At 52.9% G+C, this 20,263-nt stretch overlaps 5 protein-coding genes across 5 annotated transcripts; 2 read left to right on the forward strand and 3 right to left on the reverse strand.

Annotated features, from left to right (window-relative positions):
* Positions 1-12: 12 nt before the first annotated feature.
* On the reverse strand, positions 13-8,326 carry J4E88_010386 (uncharacterized protein; the record flags this gene model as incomplete). The annotated part of the gene is made up of 6 exons (XM_049403978.1): positions 13-791; positions 842-5,014; positions 5,062-5,256; positions 5,309-5,987; positions 6,044-8,133; positions 8,197-8,326. 6 exons carry the CDS (start codon positions 8,324-8,326, stop codon positions 13-15), a joined length of 8,046 nt encoding a protein of 2,681 aa, XP_049250203.1.
* Positions 8,327-8,686: 360 nt separating this feature from the next.
* On the forward strand, positions 8,687-13,153 carry J4E88_010387 (uncharacterized protein; the record flags this gene model as incomplete). The annotated part of the gene is made up of 2 exons (XM_049403979.1): positions 8,687-10,125; positions 10,171-13,153. The coding sequence occupies 2 exons, from the start codon at positions 8,687-8,689 to the stop codon at positions 13,151-13,153; spliced, it is 4,422 nt and encodes a 1,473-aa protein (XP_049250204.1).
* A 2,062-nt stretch (positions 13,154-15,215) lies between these two features.
* J4E88_010388 (uncharacterized protein) lies at positions 15,216-16,427 on the forward strand (the record flags this gene model as incomplete). The annotated part of the gene is made up of 6 exons (XM_049403980.1): positions 15,216-15,306; positions 15,362-15,772; positions 15,829-15,980; positions 16,224-16,264; positions 16,329-16,368; positions 16,419-16,427. The coding sequence occupies 6 exons, from the start codon at positions 15,216-15,218 to the stop codon at positions 16,425-16,427; spliced, it is 744 nt and encodes a 247-aa protein (XP_049250205.1).
* Positions 16,428-16,552: 125 nt separating this feature from the next.
* Positions 16,553-18,217, reverse strand: J4E88_010389 (uncharacterized protein; the record flags this gene model as incomplete). Its single annotated transcript, XM_049403981.1, has 2 exons — positions 16,553-16,846; positions 17,009-18,217. 2 exons carry the CDS (start codon positions 18,215-18,217, stop codon positions 16,553-16,555), a joined length of 1,503 nt encoding a protein of 500 aa, XP_049250206.1.
* A 603-nt stretch (positions 18,218-18,820) lies between these two features.
* J4E88_010390 (uncharacterized protein) lies at positions 18,821-20,133 on the reverse strand (the record flags this gene model as incomplete). Its single annotated transcript, XM_049403982.1, has 4 exons — positions 18,821-19,105; positions 19,156-19,372; positions 19,422-19,902; positions 19,956-20,133. 4 exons carry the CDS (start codon positions 20,131-20,133, stop codon positions 18,821-18,823), a joined length of 1,161 nt encoding a protein of 386 aa, XP_049250207.1.
* Positions 20,134-20,263: the final 130 nt, after the last annotated feature.

The raw sequence follows: 20,263 nt of genomic DNA on the forward strand, positions 1-20,263 counted from the left end.
TGTACGGTATCGCTAGTTTTCACCAAACACATCCCCCAACTCCACTTTTCCTACGCTCCAAATCTCTCGCTCGTCTTCCATCTCGTCGCTCGACAAGCCGAGACCGCCTGCTCCACCTTCGGCCTCTTTCCTTTCTCTGGCTTGCCCAGCTAGCCTCAGGGCAACCCTCTTGAAGTAGTCGCCCATGCTGCGCTGTTGACCAGCAGACAGGCTCTTGCCAGGTCCAGCCATGTACTTGTCGAACACGGCCGTCTCTTCGTCCACAACCGAGAAGATGGCAAGGAACGCCGCCTCAGCCGACAGCTTGACTGGAATCACCGGATCGCGCACCGATGCGAAGACCACCGGTATGAGGAGCGGGATGTGCGGACGGATCAATTCGTTGTGCTCTCGAGCAACTGTACGAAGCACCACAAGCGCCAACCGCCTCGTGTCGACGGGATGGCCAGGCTCCACTACTGGCGCAAGAGCCTCGAAAATGGGCTTGGTATGGTCGAAGCTCTTGCTGCTCTTCTCCGACAGTAGGTATTTGCCAGCGGCGAGGATCGAGTTATCCGAGATGAACGGTTGCGAATGTCCAACACCCTGGCATATAACGTTCACAGTCTCGTCTGCGAACGATTCTGTCAGAGCCTCGGGGGCATCTAGCAGAATGGCATTGAGCGCCAGTACAGAAGATTTGTTGAAGTGGGTCGTAAGCACGCGAGCCTTGAGAAGACTGGACGCGACGTCCTCTGGAAGGCAGCTGATCAGGGCTCCTAGAAGTCGAGCGTTTGTAATTGCCATTGCATCTACCCCATGTTAGTCACACTAAGCAGGATCAGAATCAGTCTAAACTTACCGTTAGAATCATCGCTCTCGTTGTCGATGAGACCTAGGATGGCGTTCCTGCTTGCTTCGCTCATGTTCTTGCCCGCCTTGCTTACGACCTCAAACAAGGCCTTCAGCATAGCCGTCTTGACATTTTCGTCGCTTGTCTTGGATCCCGTCACCAACTCAGCGATGAGTGGGTCCACCCTTGGTGTAAGCTTGATCAATGTACCAAGAGCCTTGGCTGCTCGCGCTCGCAGTACATCTGAGGATGTATCGGCAAGCGACTTGGCGAACGTACGCTGGAGTTGGGGCAAGAAGGGCTTGAGGAAGGTCGGGATCTTCTCTAGCAGGTTGTTGAGTGTGAGCAGAATAGCTGCCTTCACCTCGACGGAACGCTCTGTGACCACACGAATGAGGGGTCCTGTAATCTGAGTAACAAACGGCTGGAGTGACTTCGCGCTGGTGCGGTCGATGACGTCGGAGATGGCCAGAGCAGCTTGAGTTCGCTGGTCCACTGAGCCGTTCATGAGACCCTGCAGGAAGATAGGCAGGATGGCGTTGATACCCTTCGGCAGTGAGAATCCAGGGAGGTCTGCACCAGCAACACCAACTTGGTTGAGTGTTTGGCGAGTGGAAATAACAAGCGACTCCATCTCTTCCTTCCGCAGACGCTTGCTTGTGAGAGTGCTAAGAGCAGTCCATGCAGCCTTGACGACTTCTGTATCGCTATCGCCAAAGGAGATGAGAAGTGCCCGGATGAGGTCAGGGTAGTATCTCGAGAAATCAACATCTGCCTCTGCGAAGAATTTGGCCAGGTGAATATCGGCACGTGCGCGTCTCCTCTCATCGTCATGTTTCGACAAGGCAAGCATGACGCTCATGGCCGTATTAAGACCATCGAACTCATCCACGGACAGAAGTACCTTGTCAAAGGACGTCTCGAGTTCTGATCGGAGCTCTTCATCCTTGGAAGCAATGACATTGTCCATGATGGTGTTGAGGATGTTGGGCAGTCGTCGGGTCATAGCGGAGCTTGCCACCTCAGCCAACGATGCAATAGCGCGGGCATTGAAGGCAGTCATAGGCGAAGTGAGAAGTGTTGGTAGGAGATTTGGTAGAATGATGTTTGATCGTTGTTGATCTGTGAGGAGGGTGAGAAGCGCTGACAGCGCGTTCTGGGCATCGTCGTCCGAACGCAAAAGGTTGAGCAGGTAAGGCAGGACCTGGTCGACAGCCCTCTTGCCAAAGATTTGTTGTAGAGCATCGAAGGCTTCCGCCGCTGCTTCTCGCACATCCGCGTTGGGATCCACCAGAGCAGTTCGTACAACTTGGATAAGAGTCTTCTCGTAGTCCTCGAGTTGCTCTGGCGAAGCAGCTGCGATGATTTCGCGAAGGGCGATGCAGATACCCTGCTTGGCGTCTGTATCGGTGGTATGTAGACCTTCCTCGAGGGTAGGCAACAACGTAGCAAGTACACCGTCTCCAGCTTTGCGAATGAGCTCTCCCAGCGCGTTTCCGGCGATGACCTTCTGCTCCATGTTTGAGCTTGCCAGACGGCGGATGAGAAGTTGAGTAAGCGTAGGAATAAGCTCGCGCAGAGTACGAGGACTGGCCACCAATGCCTTCCATACGTTGATGGAGGCTGTTCGTACGAGGCCAGACGTGTCGAATCTGCAAATGTATAGAGCAGACAAGACCTTGTTGCGCTTCTCTTCTCCGAGGACTTCGAGCAGTGATTGACCAGCCTCTTTCGCGCCCTCTTCGACTTCTTCCTCTTCCACCTTGCCGCTGATACCTGTGAGATTGAACAGGAGATCTCCGACAAGCTCCACGGAACTGAGACGAATCCTGTAGCTGTCGTCTGCGAGACCTCTCTCAAGCTCTGGTAGTAGCAGGTCGATTGCCTTGGTAGCAAAGTTCTTGACCAAGAGACGACCAGCTCGCAGGGCAGTTTCTCGGATCGATTCCACTTCGTCCGCAAGACCGCCGAGAATGGGAGGAATGATCTTGCTGAGGTAGTTGGCGAAACTGTTTCCAAAGCAAACTGGCAAGAAGATGAACAGAGACATGAAACCTTCGCGGACAGAAGCCCTGCTGCTGGCCACGTTCTGGAGGATGCTTGGCAGTGTCTCTTCCAGACGTCCTGTTCCAAGACCTGCAAGAACCTCTGACAGAGCTTGGGCAGAACCAAGTCGATCTCCTGCACCTGTATCGGATTTGAGGGTAGACATAAGGCTTGGAATAAGATCTGGCAGAGCATCTTCTCCAAGCTTTTCGACGAGCGAACCGAGCGCTTTTGACGCGGTAGCACGTGTAGCCGGTACAGGGTCCACGATCGCAACCCGTAGTCCAGCGACCAAGATTGGCAGATGGGAGGTGAGGTCCTTCCTTTCCGAGAGGTATGCCAAGCTGCCGATGATTTGGGAGGACTTCCGCTTGGTTCCAGAGCGATCGCCCAGACCACGCTCCAGAATGCGGACCACGAGAGCGAGAGAAGGCGCGTCGAGGAAATGCGCGAACTGGATCTTGATCAGTGCATCGAGGGCATCGTCTGTGTACTTTGTCGGGTCGCTGAGAGCCTTCAAGATGATGTTGACGACGCTCTTGATCTCAGGATTGCTGATGACTTCACCGAAGCGCTGCAAACTTCGGTTCGCTGAAGATCGGACTTCTTTGTGGCTGTCTGTCAACACAACGGTGAGGGGTGGAATGATATCGGGCAAGCTAAGAGCCAGCTGGTTAGGATCGAGATATGCCATGGCTCCCAAAGAGTCACAAGCACCCTTCTTACTACGCCACTGATCCTCATCAAGACCTTCCAAGAGTATTGGTAGAACCTGTTTGACACCAAAGGAACTGAGCGTGGAGAAGCAAGTCTTGGCAGCATCGAGACAGGCTTCTCGGACGTCTGCACTGGTATCGCCGAATCCAGCAAGCAATTGAGGCACTAGCTGGATGACATATGGTTCAAACAAGCGACCGAGGATCAGCGAGAAGAGCTCGTATGCCAGGTATACTCCCTGCCTTTGGTTTATGTCTTTCTTGTTCTCGCTAGCTCCTTTGAGAGTGGACATGATCCGATGTTCTTTGAGCAGACCCAGACCCTTACCGCGTACGACACCCGCCAGACCATAGGCAGCACCGCGACGCGAGGCATACTTCTTCGAAGTGAGTAGTTGATCCATCATCTGATTGATGTAATTCGACACCTCTTGCTCGGAAGTACGGACCAGCGGTGGCAGACATTGAGCAACGGCATATTGCACTGTCTCGGAAGGCGTACTGAGAGTTGCCAACAGTCTCTGTACGACCTTTGGAACGCGCTCATCGCCAGCCGCAAGATGACGACCCAGTGCACCATAAAGGATGATGACTGCTTCGTTGACTTGATCGTACATCTCCGACTTTCGGTCAGGCGCTTCAAGAGCGTTCTCGAATAGTTCCATGAGAGGCTCGACCTTGGTCTGCGCTTTGACGGTGATGACTGAGGTCGCAGCTTCGATCAACTCATCTCTGACCGCGGGACTTCGGTCTCCTAAGGGGCCCTCGTAGATCAGGAAGTTTAAGAAGTCTACAAGATCATCGGGCTTGAAACCTGGTGTCATCTCCTTGAAGGCAAGCGCAATACCGTCTCTGCTCTCCCAGGGATCGCGAAGATCGACCTTTCGTGGCATGCCGTACTCATCACGCTCTGGGACGCGTGGCTTGGCCTTTTCGGCGTAGGTCTCGCGCAGTCTCCGTAGAATGTCGTCAAAGGTGTCAGGGAATTTGGTAATGATTTCGCCAATAGCTCGTGCGGTTGCCCTTCTGAGTGGCTTGTCGAGAGAGTCCAGATAAGGCAGCATCTGTACGCCAGCATCTGCTTTGAGTTCTAGGTAGTTTTCGTCCCAAATTGTTCGGGCCAGCTCAGCGTTCTCAGACTCATCGTCGTGACAAGCGATGAAGATCTCTTCACTGAAGGTCAGGTCGTTCATGTCGAGTTCAGCGTCAATGGCTTGCAAAACCGCGGTTCGGACGCCAGTCTCCGGCACGATGGTACCACGCAGCAAGGCGCCCAGCTCGTCATTGGTAATGTTCGGGGCCAGTCCGCTAGCGAGATTGGTTACGCAATCCTTGATTATCTTGTAATGCTGCTGGTATCTCTGCATGGACCACACCAGAATCTCCAGTAAGGCCTTGCGGGGAAGACGAGGGTCAGTGCCTTTGATGTGTTAGCAAAGTATCAGTGTTCGTGCTTTGAGAACTCACAGGAGTTGGTGTGGAAAGTCAACACTTCGATAGCCAGGATCAGCTGCTCGTCAGCTTCTTCGGGCGCAGACTTGCCAATACCACCTTTTTCTAGTACAAGGAAAAGCAGAGGGAAGCAGTACGCCAAAGATACTGCATCGAGCGGCCTCTGTTCGCTCAAGAACCGGAGACGGTAGAGGACACGTGTTACCAGATCTAAGATTCTCAGTAATGTCCAAAGCTGAACTATCGGTGGGGATGTACTTACCACCAAGATCCTCGTCTTCGTACTCGCTAGCAAGCTGTATAGAACCGATTGTTCGCAATACTGCTACACCAATAAATGGTCGCATCATGCCTAGACGGTTGGATACCCGCTCGGAGCACGAGATCAAAGCAGTCGCTGGAACGTCTCCCAGCAGGAGACCAGCACCAGCACGAATGGCTTGGATCAAGAGATCCACGGCAGGCCCCATCCATTGCTCCGCTTCTGTTGGAGGTCCAGTAGCGAGACTCCGGATGATGCCCACACCTCGCCTCATCCTGTGCTCTGTGCCAGTGACTTCTTTCCTGATAGCAGACTCTTTAGCCAGTTGGGCATTGACCTTGGCCTGGTCGTCTGCGCTCAGCTTCTTGGCTTGGCCCTTCTTTTGTGCAAGCTGTGCTCGTAGCTCTTCTTCCCACTTCAGGGTATCGTAGTCTTTCGTGTTCTTATCGATTACCACAGGTGCTTTCTTCGAAAGAACGTCGATATACGCTGTGCCCTCTGGTGTACGGAAGATGGCTGCTTCGGTCGGTCCTACAGATTCCATCTGCTTTGGGTCGAGGTCTTCACTGAACTGCTTGACCACTGCCGGCAGAGCTGCCTCTGGCGCCACGAAAGCCATGTCGGTATAAGCGCTGTAGGCTGCTGTATCAATGGCGGGTAGTTTCTCATTGTCTTTGTTCTGTGTCGGACGTTAGCAATAGTTTCTCGAAAAGATTGATGGTTGAGCAATAATACCTCAGTTGCTTCGTTGATAGTGCTCACGAAGTCTTGCAAGTTATCCCGAACGACCTGGCCGGGATCTACACCCATGCGAAGGCATAGGTCAATCCAAGACACTCTTGGCATGATCTCTTTTCTTGCTAATACGACGAGACGCATGGCCTGCTTTTGCAGAGCCACAGTGTCCACACTTGCGTTCTCTTTCTTCAGTGTCTCTGCAGGCAGACATATGCAGCTCAATACAGCGCCAAGCTCAGCTGAACCTGCCTTGGATGCGAACGCAGCGCTCTCCTTGTCTTCTTGTTCACTTGACCTATACCACGACCACAATCCTTCTATGATGATGTTGCTGATCTTCTCAGGCGAGGTTTGGAGATATGCTTGTGTCAAAGCCTGCTTAGCAGCCGCCTTCGCCTTGGCGGAGACGCTGGGAGCGACGATGAGGAAGATGAACGCCTGTGCCCATGCATCTGCGACTTCTTTTGAAGCTTGTGTGACGTCTGGCGCGATGGCTTTCAAGGCGCGTAGTGCAATGGAAACGTCCTCTTCTGAGGACAACTTCGAATAGACTTTGGGGTTGAGAAGGATGGAAGGCTTTGGTTGGGTGGCGAGCGATTGCGAGATGACATCAGATTTCTTATAGATGGATCCCAGCTTCTCGTCCTTCATGTTCTGTACTCTATCGATGAGAAGCGCAACAGTGTAGTGTCCTACAGTGACCAATCCACTTTGGGTCGCAGGCAGTGGGTTTGCATTTACTTCCTGCCAAATCTCAATGAGCTTCGGCAGAGTTGTTTGGCAGAATGCAAGTACGTCGGGTTGAGCTTGCTGTTCATCGGAGAGATTCCACCAAAGGTCTGCTGCGCGTATTGCCCAAAGCTTCTTGACGGGTACGCGCTTATCGGCCATGCCCTTGATGAAGGCATCTGAGACGGTCTTGTCAAGAACAACTCCGTTCGCTAGGCCGAAATTCAGGTGGGTCGTTATTGCAGACACTTCAGCTACGACAGCCGGCTCACTCGGCTCTTTCAAGGCTACTGGAGCGATACCTGCTGGGATTTTCTTTGCCAGGGCTATTGAATCTGGCAGCGCTGAGAGCATCTGAGCATGAAGAACCTTCTGATCAGCACCGGAAACTTTGCCTTGCTTCAAAGGAGTAAGCACTTCGTCTGCGACCTTGTCAACCTTGGCATCATCTTTTGATCGCGAAGCCAACGCTTTGAAGGTTCGCAAAGCGCCTGCGCGAATGGCAGCATTGCTTGATTTGACATTGGAGAGCAGTGGCTTCAGCATGTTTCCTAGCAGAATATCGGACAGGTCCATAGATTCGGGGAGGGCCAAGAACATGGGTGAGACGATGTCGTTTAGTACTACTTCAGGTGCCCTCAGCAAGGCCTTTTCGATGGGTGGTATGACATCCTTTTGCAGCTCTTCCAGAGTGGGGAAGCTGTCGAAGAAATCGTGTAACGCATTGGAGATGTGGTCCGGCAGCTGGCTCCTTGATCCGACAATCTCTCGTGTGTAGTAGGTGTAGTAGTCTTGTTTGCGGCCTTCGAGCAGCGGCTTGACGGTCGGTAGACGGGATGAGACGCCAGCGATGACGCCGAGGAAGACAGCATTTCCAGCTGTGGGCGCGCTGCCCTTTGCGGCGAGGTTCGTGACGAGTTTGTCGAGGGCGTCTTTGCCAATTGCCTCAGAGCGGAAGATGGCGCGCAGGGCCCGGCGCGTCGAAACGAGGGCCGCTATGGAGAGGCGGCCAGCTCGCCGGTCGCCCCCAGCGCTCACGCACGTCTCGAGGACGCGCGCATTTGCCAGCGCCACATCCAGGCCGAGCTTGGCCCACCGTTCAGGCGACTTTGCAAACTGCAGCAGCAGCACGGAACACCAGTCGTTGAGCACAAAGGCATTGGCGTGCGCGATGGCCTTCTTGGAGCATTCCTGCGTCAAGAACTTGACCACCGGCGGCAGTACCTTGTCGCCATGGGGTCCGTTTACCAGCGACTTGAGGACGCCCTCGACCGCGCGGCGTGATTCGCGGTCGTCGTATAGCGGATATGTTTCGAAGAGGAGTTCGAGGAGCGCTTGCAGGTCGGCAGTGACGAGGGCTATAGCAAGATTGTTGAGTCAGCCAGCGTTCGCTTCCACGTGCAGTCCCCAGAGACACTCACAGTCGTCTGCGACCTTGGTCTGCAGCCCCGAGAGCTCGTTAACGCGGCGCTTGGTGGAGCTCGTTATGAGCTTCGGCCGCAGCTCGTCGCGGTGGATTGCCCGCGACTCAGCGTCCCCATTCACAGCCATGTCTATCAGTCCACATGTGAAGGCGGGTGCGGGGTGTTGGCGGGGTTGCGTGTCGGCGTCGATATCGCGAAATGCTGCGCCAAGAGTTCTCGTTTATTTGCTAGGGTAATGACATCGCCTCGCTCCTGCCTCCACAAGGTGTGGAGCGCCCTTCCACCACCAAACCCACTGGCCTGCGCCCTCGACCACCACCGACTGCCCCTCTTGGAACCGTTGCGCCCTATGCGTCCAATAAACTACGACAACTCGCCCAATCTTGATCTCGCCCGGGATCAAGCACCGATATACTCTATACGGAAGCCCGCCTGAGACCCCTGCACCTCACATTACCACCACTCAATCAAACTAAGAGTTTTTGCCATGGCGAAGAAAAAGAAGCCCGCCGGCAACCCCGCACGTGGATTCGCAACGACATCCGTTGCAAGTAAGCCAAAGCCTGAAAGAATTTCCCCAGATGTCCCAGCCAAGGTAGTCGCCCCGGTCCCGTCAAAGGAAGCGGCGGCTGCACCAGAGCCCACGGAGGCGCCCCAGACCCCCCAGCAGACCGAGGCGGTCAAGTCAGAAGTTGCGCCCACTCCAGAGGAACTCGAAGCCCAACTAGAGCGTGATGAACTCCAGCTGCTTGTTGAGAAGCATGCGCCCAAGGTCCGCCGCGAATCTAGTCGACATGTCTCCAAATTCCAGACAGACCGTAGGCTCCTCCGTGGCCAGTCGCACGCCATGACTGTTCACGACTGGCTTCCCAGCGAAATTCTTGACAGCATTATCCTCCTGGCCCAGGCCGAGTCGAATGACTCAAACAGGAGACAAGGGCAACAGTCCCTGCTTAAAACCCTGACTGAAGAGGATGCCATGTCTAAGCTTTGGACCCTTGATCTTACCCTACGTGAGCTAGGCTTCTCGCAAGACCAGATCCAGCCCGTTCTGAGATGGCTATGTGCCAACGCTGCCGGTGTCGATGCATCCTCTGGTGTATGGGGGCTTCAAGAAGCGCTGGAATGGCTTGCTTTGGACCAATGCGAGGATCACTCCTTTTCGTACGAAGAATCGCAGCCTAAGCGTTCGACACTTGAGGATGTTGACACTTCTCGGCCAACTACACCGCCGCCCCAGCCATCAGCGAACGGAGCAACCGCAACTGGACCCTCACCTTCCGAAGCAGCTCTCAATGCCTCGGTACCGGCGAATTCTGATGACTCTAACATAGACGTTAGTGACCTTGATAGCGACCTCGAACTCGATGAGCTCATTCCAGCGTATCTGAAGATCAAGGGCAAACTATTCGAGATTGATCCTCAACTGGTCGATGTCTCTGCACGGAAGTCGCAAAAAGGTGGAAAATCCAAGAAGTCGGCGCCTACGCCACCTCAGACTCCGGCTGTTCGGAAGTTACTTTCTCAGTTGCAACAACTAACCTCCGATGCCCTCTTTGACGAAGAGCAAGCTGAAGCGCAATGGCCCGCGAAGCGTAATCAGATTGCACAAAGTCAAGCCGAAAAGAGGCAACGTCAGGACACACAGCCCAATGATTCGCCCGTGCAGACCAAAGACACCACCCTCGATATTCCCGCGCCGGCCAAGGCTGAAGCTCCTGCCGCATCGTCAAAACCCACAAGCGAGCACGAAGGCGAAGAGGATGCTGATCTGCTCGGAGGCATGTTTTCCGCAGTGCCTGACGCAACGCCTGCCCCTGAGAGTACATCCAATGGTTCAAGTGCTGACAATCTAATCTTGCGCGACTTTGGCAAGATGAGCGGAATGTCCCCCCGCAAAGTGCTCGAAGAGGCAGTCCGATCAAGGTAGGTCATTCGACTACTTCTTCCGGCAATCACTAACAGGTCCAGGGACTCTGGTGCACGCTTGACTTATAAAATGATCTCGCCTACTACGTATACTTGCCGGCACTCGCTGACAATTTTCTGGTCTAAGGAACAAGACTTCGAGTACGACACGGAAATTTCCGGTGTGGTTTGTACTCCGTACAGGAAGCAGGTCACGCTGGCAGCGAACGAAATTGCTGCTGTATCCCTTGAGCAGAGTGAAAGCTTCATCTCGGCCGCGGCCCTCTTCTCAATCTCTGCTTCTCTGCTTAAGGAGGAAAAGGTATATCTGCGCCTTCCGTCGAACTGGAGAGAGGTCTACAGGGAGTTCTTGGAGCGTCGGAAAACACGCCTAGATGCGGCAGACCGTGATGCCATCAAGCACTATCGCTCAATCATTGAAGATCAGATCGAGAACGAAGAGTCGGACGGTGTGGTGCTTACGAATCGCTTCAAGGCGCGCAATCAGGCCGCGACAAGCTCCAGCACATCTAACTCTGGCTATAGCACACCGGTACGACACTACGACGGTCTAAGAGAGCAATGGTTCGCCAAAGCCTCAACTCCATCGTACCAGCGCATGCTCGTTGGTCGAATGAACCTCCCAGTCTTCAACTTCAGAGATGAGATTTTATCCACTGTGGACAAGAACCAGGTCACCATAATCTGCGGTGAGACTGGCTGCGGAAAGAGTACGCAAATTCCCGCCTTCGTCCTCGAGCACGAGCTATCGCAAGGCAAGGCATGCAAAGTCTACTGCACCGAGCCCCGACGTATCTCGGCGATTTCACTTGCCCAACGTGTGAGCGAAGAATTAGGCGAAGGACCCAAAGATCTAGGATCCATACGTTCACTTGTCGGATACGCGATTCGGCTTGAGTCAAAAACTTCCTCCCAGACTCGCTTGGTGTACGCGACGGTGGGTGTGGTGTTACGAATGCTAGAGTCATCTGGAGGTTTACAAGAGGTCACGCATCTGGTCATTGATGAGGTCCACGAACGATCCATCGACACCGATTTCCTTCTGGTCATACTTCGTTCACTCATGGAACGTCGACCTGAACTTAAGGTCATACTAATGAGTGCCACGGTAGATGCCGCACGCTTCTCAAGGTACCTGAACGACGCACCGATCCTGACAGTACCAGGTCGCACCTTCCCGGTTCAGACTCGATACCTGGAGGATGCGGTCGAGTTGACTCATTACGCTGGAGCATCAGACGCAACCAAAGCTGCCGCCACGAGTGACAACGACGAGGATGACGGGATCACGAGCGATAAATCCGGTATTCCCAACAAGCTTCCAGGTTACAGCCAACTAACACGCGATGTGCTCTCTAATTACGACGAGTATGCCATTGACTACGACCTGATCACACGATTGATCGAGACGGTCGCGTTTGATCCGCAACTGAGTCGCTTTAGCAGCGCTATCTTAGTCTTTCTCCCGGGACTTGCTGAGATTCGTCAGCTCAACGATATACTGGCTAGTCATCCTTCTTTCAAAGCTGACTGGTATGTGTACCCGCTACACTCCACCATCTCGAGTGAGGATCAGCAAGCTGCGTTCCTTGTTCCACCTCCGGGCGTACGCAAGATCGTGCTCGCTACCAACATCGCCGAAACCGGAGTCACGATCCCGGATATCACCTGTGTTGTCGACACCGGTAAGCACAAGGAGATGAGGTTTGACGAGCGCAGACAGCTATCACGTCTGACTCAATCCTTCATCTCAAGAGCGAACGCTAAACAACGCCGTGGTCGTGCCGGCCGTGTGCAGGAGGGCCTGTGCTTCCATCTCTTCACGAAATACCGCCACGACAGCCTCATGGCAGAACAGCAAACTCCCGAGATGCTCAGACTTTCACTCCAAGATTTGGTTATGCGCGTAAAGATTTGCAAACTTGGCGATATCGAGGCTACCCTGGCTCAAGCACTCGATCCGCCCTCTTCAAGGAACATCCGTCGCGCCATCGATGCACTTGTAGAGGTCGACGCGTTAACGCCGAGCGAAGAACTGACACCCCTTGGTCGCCAGATTGCGAAACTTCCGTTGGACGCGCACTTGGGCAAGCTTGTACTGCTTGCAAGTACGTTTGCATGTGTTGATGTTGCTATTACCATTGCTGCCATCGTCTCCTCGAAGTCTCCGTTCATGACACCATTTCAGCAAAAGCAAAGAGCTGACATCGCGCGCCTTGCGTTCAAGAAGGGCGACTCCGACCTCCTGACGACTTATAACGCCTACAGGGCTTGGAAAGCAGTATGCACTACCCCGGGACGGTCCGAGATGCAATTCTGCCACAAGAACTTCCTCAGTCCGCAAAACCTGGGCAACATCGAGGATCTCAAAGCGCAGCTCTTCTCATCATTGGTTGACGCCGGGTTCATACAGCTTACGCCCGACGAGCGTCGCGCGATAGGCCGCTACCGCAATACGACACGCCACCGCGTCTTCGTCGAAGTGCCAGCACAATACGACATCCACACCGACAACGACGTTCTAGTCAACTCAGTCATCGCCACAGCATTCTACCCCAAGATCCTGACCCGCGAAGGCAAGGGCTGGAGAAACATCTCAAACAACCAAACCGTCAGCCTCGGACCAACCTCCGTCAACAAAGGCTCGCGAACAGCCGACTTCCTATCCTACTACAACATCATGCAGTCCAGCAACAAGTTCTACAACGCGCACTCGACCTCAATCGCCTACCCACTTCCCATGGTACTCATGGTCGCTGCCGATATGGACTTCAAGCTCCATGCAGGCGTGATCAGTCTACCCGGCAACGTCATCCGCTTCGCAGTTCGTGAATGGCGGGCAGCTGTCGCGCTGAAGGTGCTGAGACGTCGTATCAAGGAGATTCTGGCGAATAGCTGGAAGAACCCTGCGCGGCAGTTGAGTGATCGCGAGAAGGAGTGGCTTGGCTTGTTCTATAAGATGTTTGAGGAGAGGTTTGAGAAGGACGAGAGGATTAGGGAGAGGGCTGGTGGGAAGGCGAAGTGAGGTGGCGGGTTTGGTTGGAATATATTAGATGGATCACTTGTAGATGTGGGTTGTTTTGGTGTTGTATGTGTTGGTGCTAAGCTATTGCTTGCATCACTATAAACCTACGGTTACAACGAATACAAGATCTATCAATACCACTAGCAATATGCGCCGCGTATTTTACAAGGTCGTCATAAGTGGAGAACGCGGTCACCATGGTTGACGTTGACATGTACGAGAAGACAAGGTACAGAATACAAACTACAGTAATAGAGGCTGGAGTGTACAAGAGGCCTATTTGTAGAGACCAAGATCTGACAAGACGACTATTGCAAAAGACGTTACCTGCCATTCTATACACCCTTGTCTCTAAGCCGCTCAAAGTCCTCAATCCTTCTTTTCGTCCACTCTTCTACCCGCCGTGTAAATATAACATCTCCAAATAAAAGCAAAATCTTTCCCCATGAAACAGGCGCTACTTTCTCCTTCGCTATATCGCGGAAAAGGGCCTGCGAAACCCACCACATCTGATTCATGGGGTTTCCGGGTCCATCCAACCCAAGAACTCTCGTTCGCTCTACTATCGCGACAACGAACCAACGCTCGGGAGCCCAGAGCGCCGCTTTGATGACGTGGAATAGCTGCCACAGGTCGGCGGTTAGGCTGTTCAAACAGCATTCGTGTACCTGGAGTACAACCGTGTCGTGCACTAGGATGTAGATAGCCATCGACCCACTGGCATGGAAGGTCGTAAGATCGGAAAGACGGCTTCTCAAACGGCATTCGTGGATAGAGTTTACGGCGGCGTCGTGCGCTGGATTGTACACGAACATGGAGCTGCGCGAATGTAGTGTCGCAACGGCGTCGTCTGTGAAGACTTGATGCAGAGGCTGTGTGCGGAGGGCTTCGCTGCGGAATAGACGGCTGGTGTAGTACACGGAGGGGAGCTTGGGTAGCCGTATTGTTGTGCGAGGAGCGGTGGATACTGAGGCGTCGCTGATATCGTTTGTTTTGCAGGATGATGGTGCATGTAGATGCAGTACCAATTCATCTTCACGTTGCGCCATATCCTCCTCTAGAGCGTAGTTTATGATCAAAACTTGTAGCTCTGCTGAAAGATCGGGGAAGCGGGTGAAGGTAGTTGGGGTGGTCATTTTTGCTTGTTGTGATCTCTTCCCCTCTTTCGGCTGAGTGATATTCCAAGTATCGTTCAATTCTGATTAATCCTTGGTTTTTGCGTGGCTTTTGCGTAGCTTTTTTGGGGTATGTGTGGTTTATTTGTGCGGTTGAGTGTGGATGTTAAGAGGTTTGCAGGACTGACAGACGAAAATTTCTTTATATACCTTTTTGATGCTTTAAGCTCAGCCCAAAGCACATCCGTGCACTACTGCTTGAAATTATTTATCATAACTATGCCATAGTTGTGGTTGGTCATAGAGTTGAGCTGCTACCACGTTCCCACACCCTTTGACTCACGTAGAAGCCAGTGAAAACCTCAGCAAGTTTCGGGACTTGTCTACCAAAACAACGCATCCTTAGTTGAGACCGTCGCATTGAGCAGTGACATGTCGCAATCCAAACATATTGCGGATAACCCTCCATCCACTTCATCAGCTGGTACGGCGATGACGCAGAGCGACGAGCCACTCACAACTTCCACAGCTCATAACTCTTCCATACACGCGAAGATATTCTCGAATGAGAAATGTATAACCGACAGGAACCTTGCAAGTAGAACTTGTAAGGCATCGAGAAGAATACGCGACTTTTCGACATAGAAAGTGGATCGTGGACCGAGCACCGCGCCCAAACTTTTACTACCTTTACCAATTCGCTGTCGCACCTTATGTAACCGAGTCACGAGTGCTACCATGTGACTTTCTCCGACTGATGCCGTCATACCGTATTGTCAGCCACGCGGCACAGTTGAACCCCTCTTCGTGCAACACAGCTGTTTCTCTTCCGCTTCTAGTAAACGCGCACGTTATCACCCCAAGTGCGCGCAAAGACTGTTCAAAGAGACTCGATAGCCCTTACTATACTTTGAGTAGTGCTGCGACACCCTTCACCTTGTCGCAACATGGTCAAAATCCCCGATAGCTTTACCCAGGCTATTCTGAAAGAGCAAGACAAGTACGAAGGCAGGTATCTCGACGATAATATCGTTTCCGGTAAGTAATTCAGCACTCCAAAGCAATGAGACCGAACGCTCACAGCCCCCTCCAGCATTACCAAAAGGCGCAAGCATAGACCTAGTCCGCACCATAGGCGCAACACACTGGTCGATACTAACCAAGATCGACACTACCATCTCCAGCAGACCACAGTCCTTCTTCCTGAAAGAATACCGCGACACAAACGCGAAACACATGGTCAAAGCCGAGTACGAGTCAACAGCTGCTTTGTACGCCGCGGTACCGAACCACGTGCCTCGACCATATGCATATGGTTGTTTCGCATCGGACTCGCAGCGCTTCTTCTATCTCCAGTCTTTCTGCGATATGGAAGATGCGCCTGTGTATGCGGACAAGGCCACAGCCGCATCTATGAAGCCGTTTGTCGAGGAGTTTGTTGGCGTACTGGCTGAAGTGCATAGTAATGAGTCGCCAACAGGGAAGTTTGGGTTTCATATCGACAGTAGGTATTTTGTTGTGCTGCGCGGATGGTACCTTGGATCTGACGCGAGATTGCAGCCTTCCAGGGAAACGTCGTTAATTACAACCGATGGTGCGATACTTGGGAAGAGTACTTCAGCCGCAACTTACGCTGTCTTATAGACCTGGAGCGTTCGATACATGGTGAAGATCCGGAAATGGATGCTCTATCCGCGGAGATTATGACGAAGGTAGTTCCTCGGCTTCTTCGTCCGATGGAAAGTGGTGGTAACAAGATCAAACCTGTACTGTTACACGGCGATATGTGGCATGGTAATGTCAGCATCGACACAAAGACGAGAAAGCCGATGTTATATGACGCGGGATGCTTTTTTGGGCATCATGAGTACGAAGCAGCACCGTGGCGCGCTACGAGATATGCTTTCAACAAAACGCATCTACACGCGTATCTTGAGATCGTCCCTGCATCGAAGCCGCAAGAGGACTACGACGACAGGAACGAACTCTACGCAGTGTGAGTGCTGCAATGTTCTGCAGCGCATGGTCACGCTAACGGACAAGTCGAAACAACCTTGTAGTCTCATGTTGCTGGAAACAGAACAAGACTACTCGACAGTTGTAAGTCACTAGCCTTACTCAGGTTTGGCGCATCGATTGACCAAATGTAGGGCGATTGAGGGGATGCGAAGCCTAATAACCAAGTTTCCAGATGGATACGAGGGGTATGTCGCTGCAAATCAGGCAAAGGGTAAGCGCGATTCTCGGAAGTTGAACGCGAAGTTGTAGAGGTGAGGTTATCACCTCACTTTCCCTCAGTTCTGTGCGCCATTCCTTGCATACATCCGTCTTGCTCACGTGCTTGCCGTTCATTGCGCCACGCCATACCTCTGAGTCGAATGAAGATTGTTGAGATGGCACTGAGTATACCAGAGATTGCGGCGAGAGCCGTGAAGAACCAGCCCTTGCCCATCACTTCCAGAAGAGGCTGCATGGCGGCAACAGCTGCTGCTGAAAGAGCGCATCGTGTGATGTTACCTGCTGCAGCGGCAGTGCTTGTGTTCTGCGGAGAAATGTCCACAATGAGGGTGTTGTGCGTCTGGAATGTTGTCAATACTGTTGCCGGTTGTACAGTGTGAAAGCAATTACCTGACAGATGCATGTAGCGAGAAATCCATGCACGAACAGGAAGATCAGTGGTACACTTATATGCTGCATAACCGTCAGTTTCCCAACCGTGTGGGTAGTGGAGGTGGCATACAATTTCTTCGCGCAAGACCCATCCATACCCCACAATGACTGCAGTCGATGTCGGGATCAGAAGCCACGACAACCGAGAGCGTGCCTTCTCGATGGGAAATTTGACCAGGTCGTCACCAGCGACCTTGTCGACCGTGATGTTATTCGCCTTGGCTGTAAAGCGGTAGTTGTAGTCCATTAGTTTCCCATTAATGTAACCACCAAGGATGACACCAGTCCCTATAGAAAAGTAGCATAGACCAACCTGGAGCTCATCGAGACCGTAGATTTCCGTGAAGATGGCGGGGATGGATGCTTGGATGCAGTAGTAAGCGGCGTAGTAGACGGCACTAATTGAAAGGACTGCAGCGGTGTCTCGGTGAAAACAAACCAGCAGAGCTTGGAAGGGGTTGGGTATGAGGCTTCTCTTCTTCCAAGCCCTCTGTACTGTACATGCTTCTAGCTGTTGCTGCCGGCTTGACTGCAACAAAGGCATGTTCCATTTGGGTGCTGGAATACTGCCGTTTCCCACGACTTTGCGCCCAGTCTCAGGGAAGATGAGGCTTAGAACGGCCAGAAAGGCAGCTCCAATAATGACTAGCAACCAGAACACCCATCTGTATCCAGTTCTTGATGCCATTACACCACCGACTAGAGGACCTATACTTGGACCGAGGTTTGTCGCAATCATTGCAGGCCCTAACATGCTTCCTCGAGTAGCTGGCGTTGCTACATCGGCAATGACTCCGTATCCGATGGCTACCGTTGCGGAGCAGCCGAAACTCTGGACGCCACGCAGGACCATCAGAGCAGCATAGTTCTGCTGAAGAGCGAGACCCAGGTTCGCGCAGACGTATATAGCGAAAGTGATTAGGTACACAGGTCGTCGTCCGAGATTGTCGGCCAAGTCTCCACAGAAGGCTGGTGCGATTGCTTGAACAATGAGGTATGTCGTGATGGTAAGGTTGATCAGGCTGGCATTGACGCCGACAGCGTGTTGGAGTTCTTCAAGACATGGAAAGTATATGTTGGCTGTAAATGGTGAGAAGAACATGCTGCATCCGATCAACCATGTAATCATGCGCCGCTCGGCCTTGGTGAAGACTGTGTATGGAACAGCTGTTTCTGTATTTGAAATAGCAATTTTTGCCTCGACTTCTGTCATGTTCGGCGCGTCTTCGTCTTTGGTGAGGATATGATCGTTGCTCAAATGATTCGGCTGGGTCTGCATCTTCTAAATCTGCGGAGTAAGGTCGAAACAGTGAAGCGTCGTTCTGAGCTAGCGTCAAAAAGCCTGCCTTCGGTTTGTCAGTGTAAAGTCTCAAGACTGATCTCTTTGCCTGATTTGATGGCGGTAGCCCTTGGTGGACAAGCAGGCCTCGCGCGTGATGTCGCGTGTTATGGCACATGCTGTCCAGTCATACAAGACGCATGCGCAGGTATACCCCGCCATAGCGGTGGTTGCGGCGTAGTCAGCACGCGTCTTGACTGTGATGCCGCGCGGAGGCCAGCGTCTGTCGCGAACGCGAGATGGTGGACGCGATGCGGACAGTGGCTGGGAGATGTCGCGTTCACGCTAGACGATCTAGCGTCCGACATCACGTTGCTGACGTTTGACACGCCATTTCAAAGTCAGCAGTAGCCCTTTCCCACGACAAACGATACTTCGTCCCGTACTCACGAATATCGTGCCTTTCTTATCAAGCAAAAATGGTTGATATATGCATACTCCAACCACGCCAGGTATGAGGACTTCAAATCACACAGCAGCGCCTTCTGTTTGAGACCACACTGCACAGGTCCATGTCATAAATATACATACAGTACACATGCTCTATACCTTGACCTCCTCCATCTTCGGCTTCTCAAACTCAGCCTTGCCATCTTTCACGGTGGCATACCGTATTGTGCCCGATGCATCTGTGTTGGGTATCGGTGCTTTTGTGCCTTCTCCTATTGACTTGATCTCCTCTTTGATCTTCCGTGTGGCAGCGTCCTCAACAGCGCCTGGTGGGCTGTCCGCGATCTCGTCAACGTTTCTTAAAGTAAGGACATCGCTGATTCGGGAAGCGCGGGACTGGATGAGCATGGTGGTTGGGCCTTCGAAACGGAGGAAGAGCTGTGTGAATTAGCATTTGTGACAAGTCTTTCGTTAGGCCTGTAGCTTACCCTGTCGCCCCAGACTGTTCTCCGCAGCCATGTCTTGAGAGTGTAATATGTGGTTGCCAGAGCCCGCCATGTGCCTGTCTTGCTCATGGTGCGGAAGAACTTGGTGTTCTGGACCATTGAGCCGAAGCCAAGGTCTGGCACTTGGAAGCGGAGGTTCGACGACTTGAATCTGAAAGGAATTGGCGGGGTGTTGGAGGCTGTGTACGCTACGACGTTGCTAAAATGCTGTTAGTATAAACTTCGGCGTATGTATTGTCTCAACATACCTAGGATGCGCGACATAGCTTTCGCCAGCCTTGACCTGGACCTGATATATTTGCCCGCTTCCTGCAAGCGCAAGTAACCCCCTGCCAGTAATGTATGTGTTTCCCCAGTGTGCCAGCCCCAACTTTACATTGTACTGCGGCTTCAACTTGAGAGTGTGGCCGGTCCATGCAAGCAACGCATTTCGTTGGCTAACAATCCAATCATCCCTTCCGTCCATGTTGACCGAGACGATACTCGATATGGGTGCCTTTGTGGAGACGAGAGCTGTGACGGGGCTCGTCGAAGACACTTTCTGGTAGAGGAAGGGGATGCCGACGGGGGCCCTCTGGAGGGGCTCGAGGAAGGAGAGGGTTGATAGCGTGTTTTCCGACTTTCCGCTGAGGCCGACGAGTGTGCCGCGGCGGGTGTAGAGCGTCTGTGAGGCGGAGAGGGAGACGGAGAGGAGGGAGAATGGGGTGCCAATGACTTCGAATCGGGCGTCTGACAATTTCTTTAGTCTTTTTGTGGTTTATTTGATTATATCGACTTCTTACCTGGTGTGTGCATGGGCGTCGCGGTGCCCTCAACACTGACTGCCTGCTGCAGCGCGGGCTCATTTGACGAGCTGGTAGCTGATATGTTGATGCATCGCGCAGCAACGGGCGTCCGCCGTATGGCAGCGGCGGATGTGGGCGAGAAGTTCCTCCAGGGCGAGGCAGCCGGTCGTAACATGGCTGTGCCGGGCAATTGGCGCGTGACGGGCGGCGAAGATGTTCTGGTCAAGCTCGGAGCAGCGATGATGCAAGAACGCCTCGCTTCAGCCCTGCCGCCCAAAACGCGCTAGACAACGTGGGATGCATGT

This window comes from Alternaria novae-zelandiae (assembly GCF_023758075.1).
Source record: "Alternaria novae-zelandiae strain BMP 2774 chromosome Unknown scaffold_33, whole genome shotgun sequence".
In the NCBI taxonomy this organism is placed as follows: domain Eukaryota; kingdom Fungi; phylum Ascomycota; class Dothideomycetes; order Pleosporales; family Pleosporaceae; genus Alternaria; species Alternaria novae-zelandiae.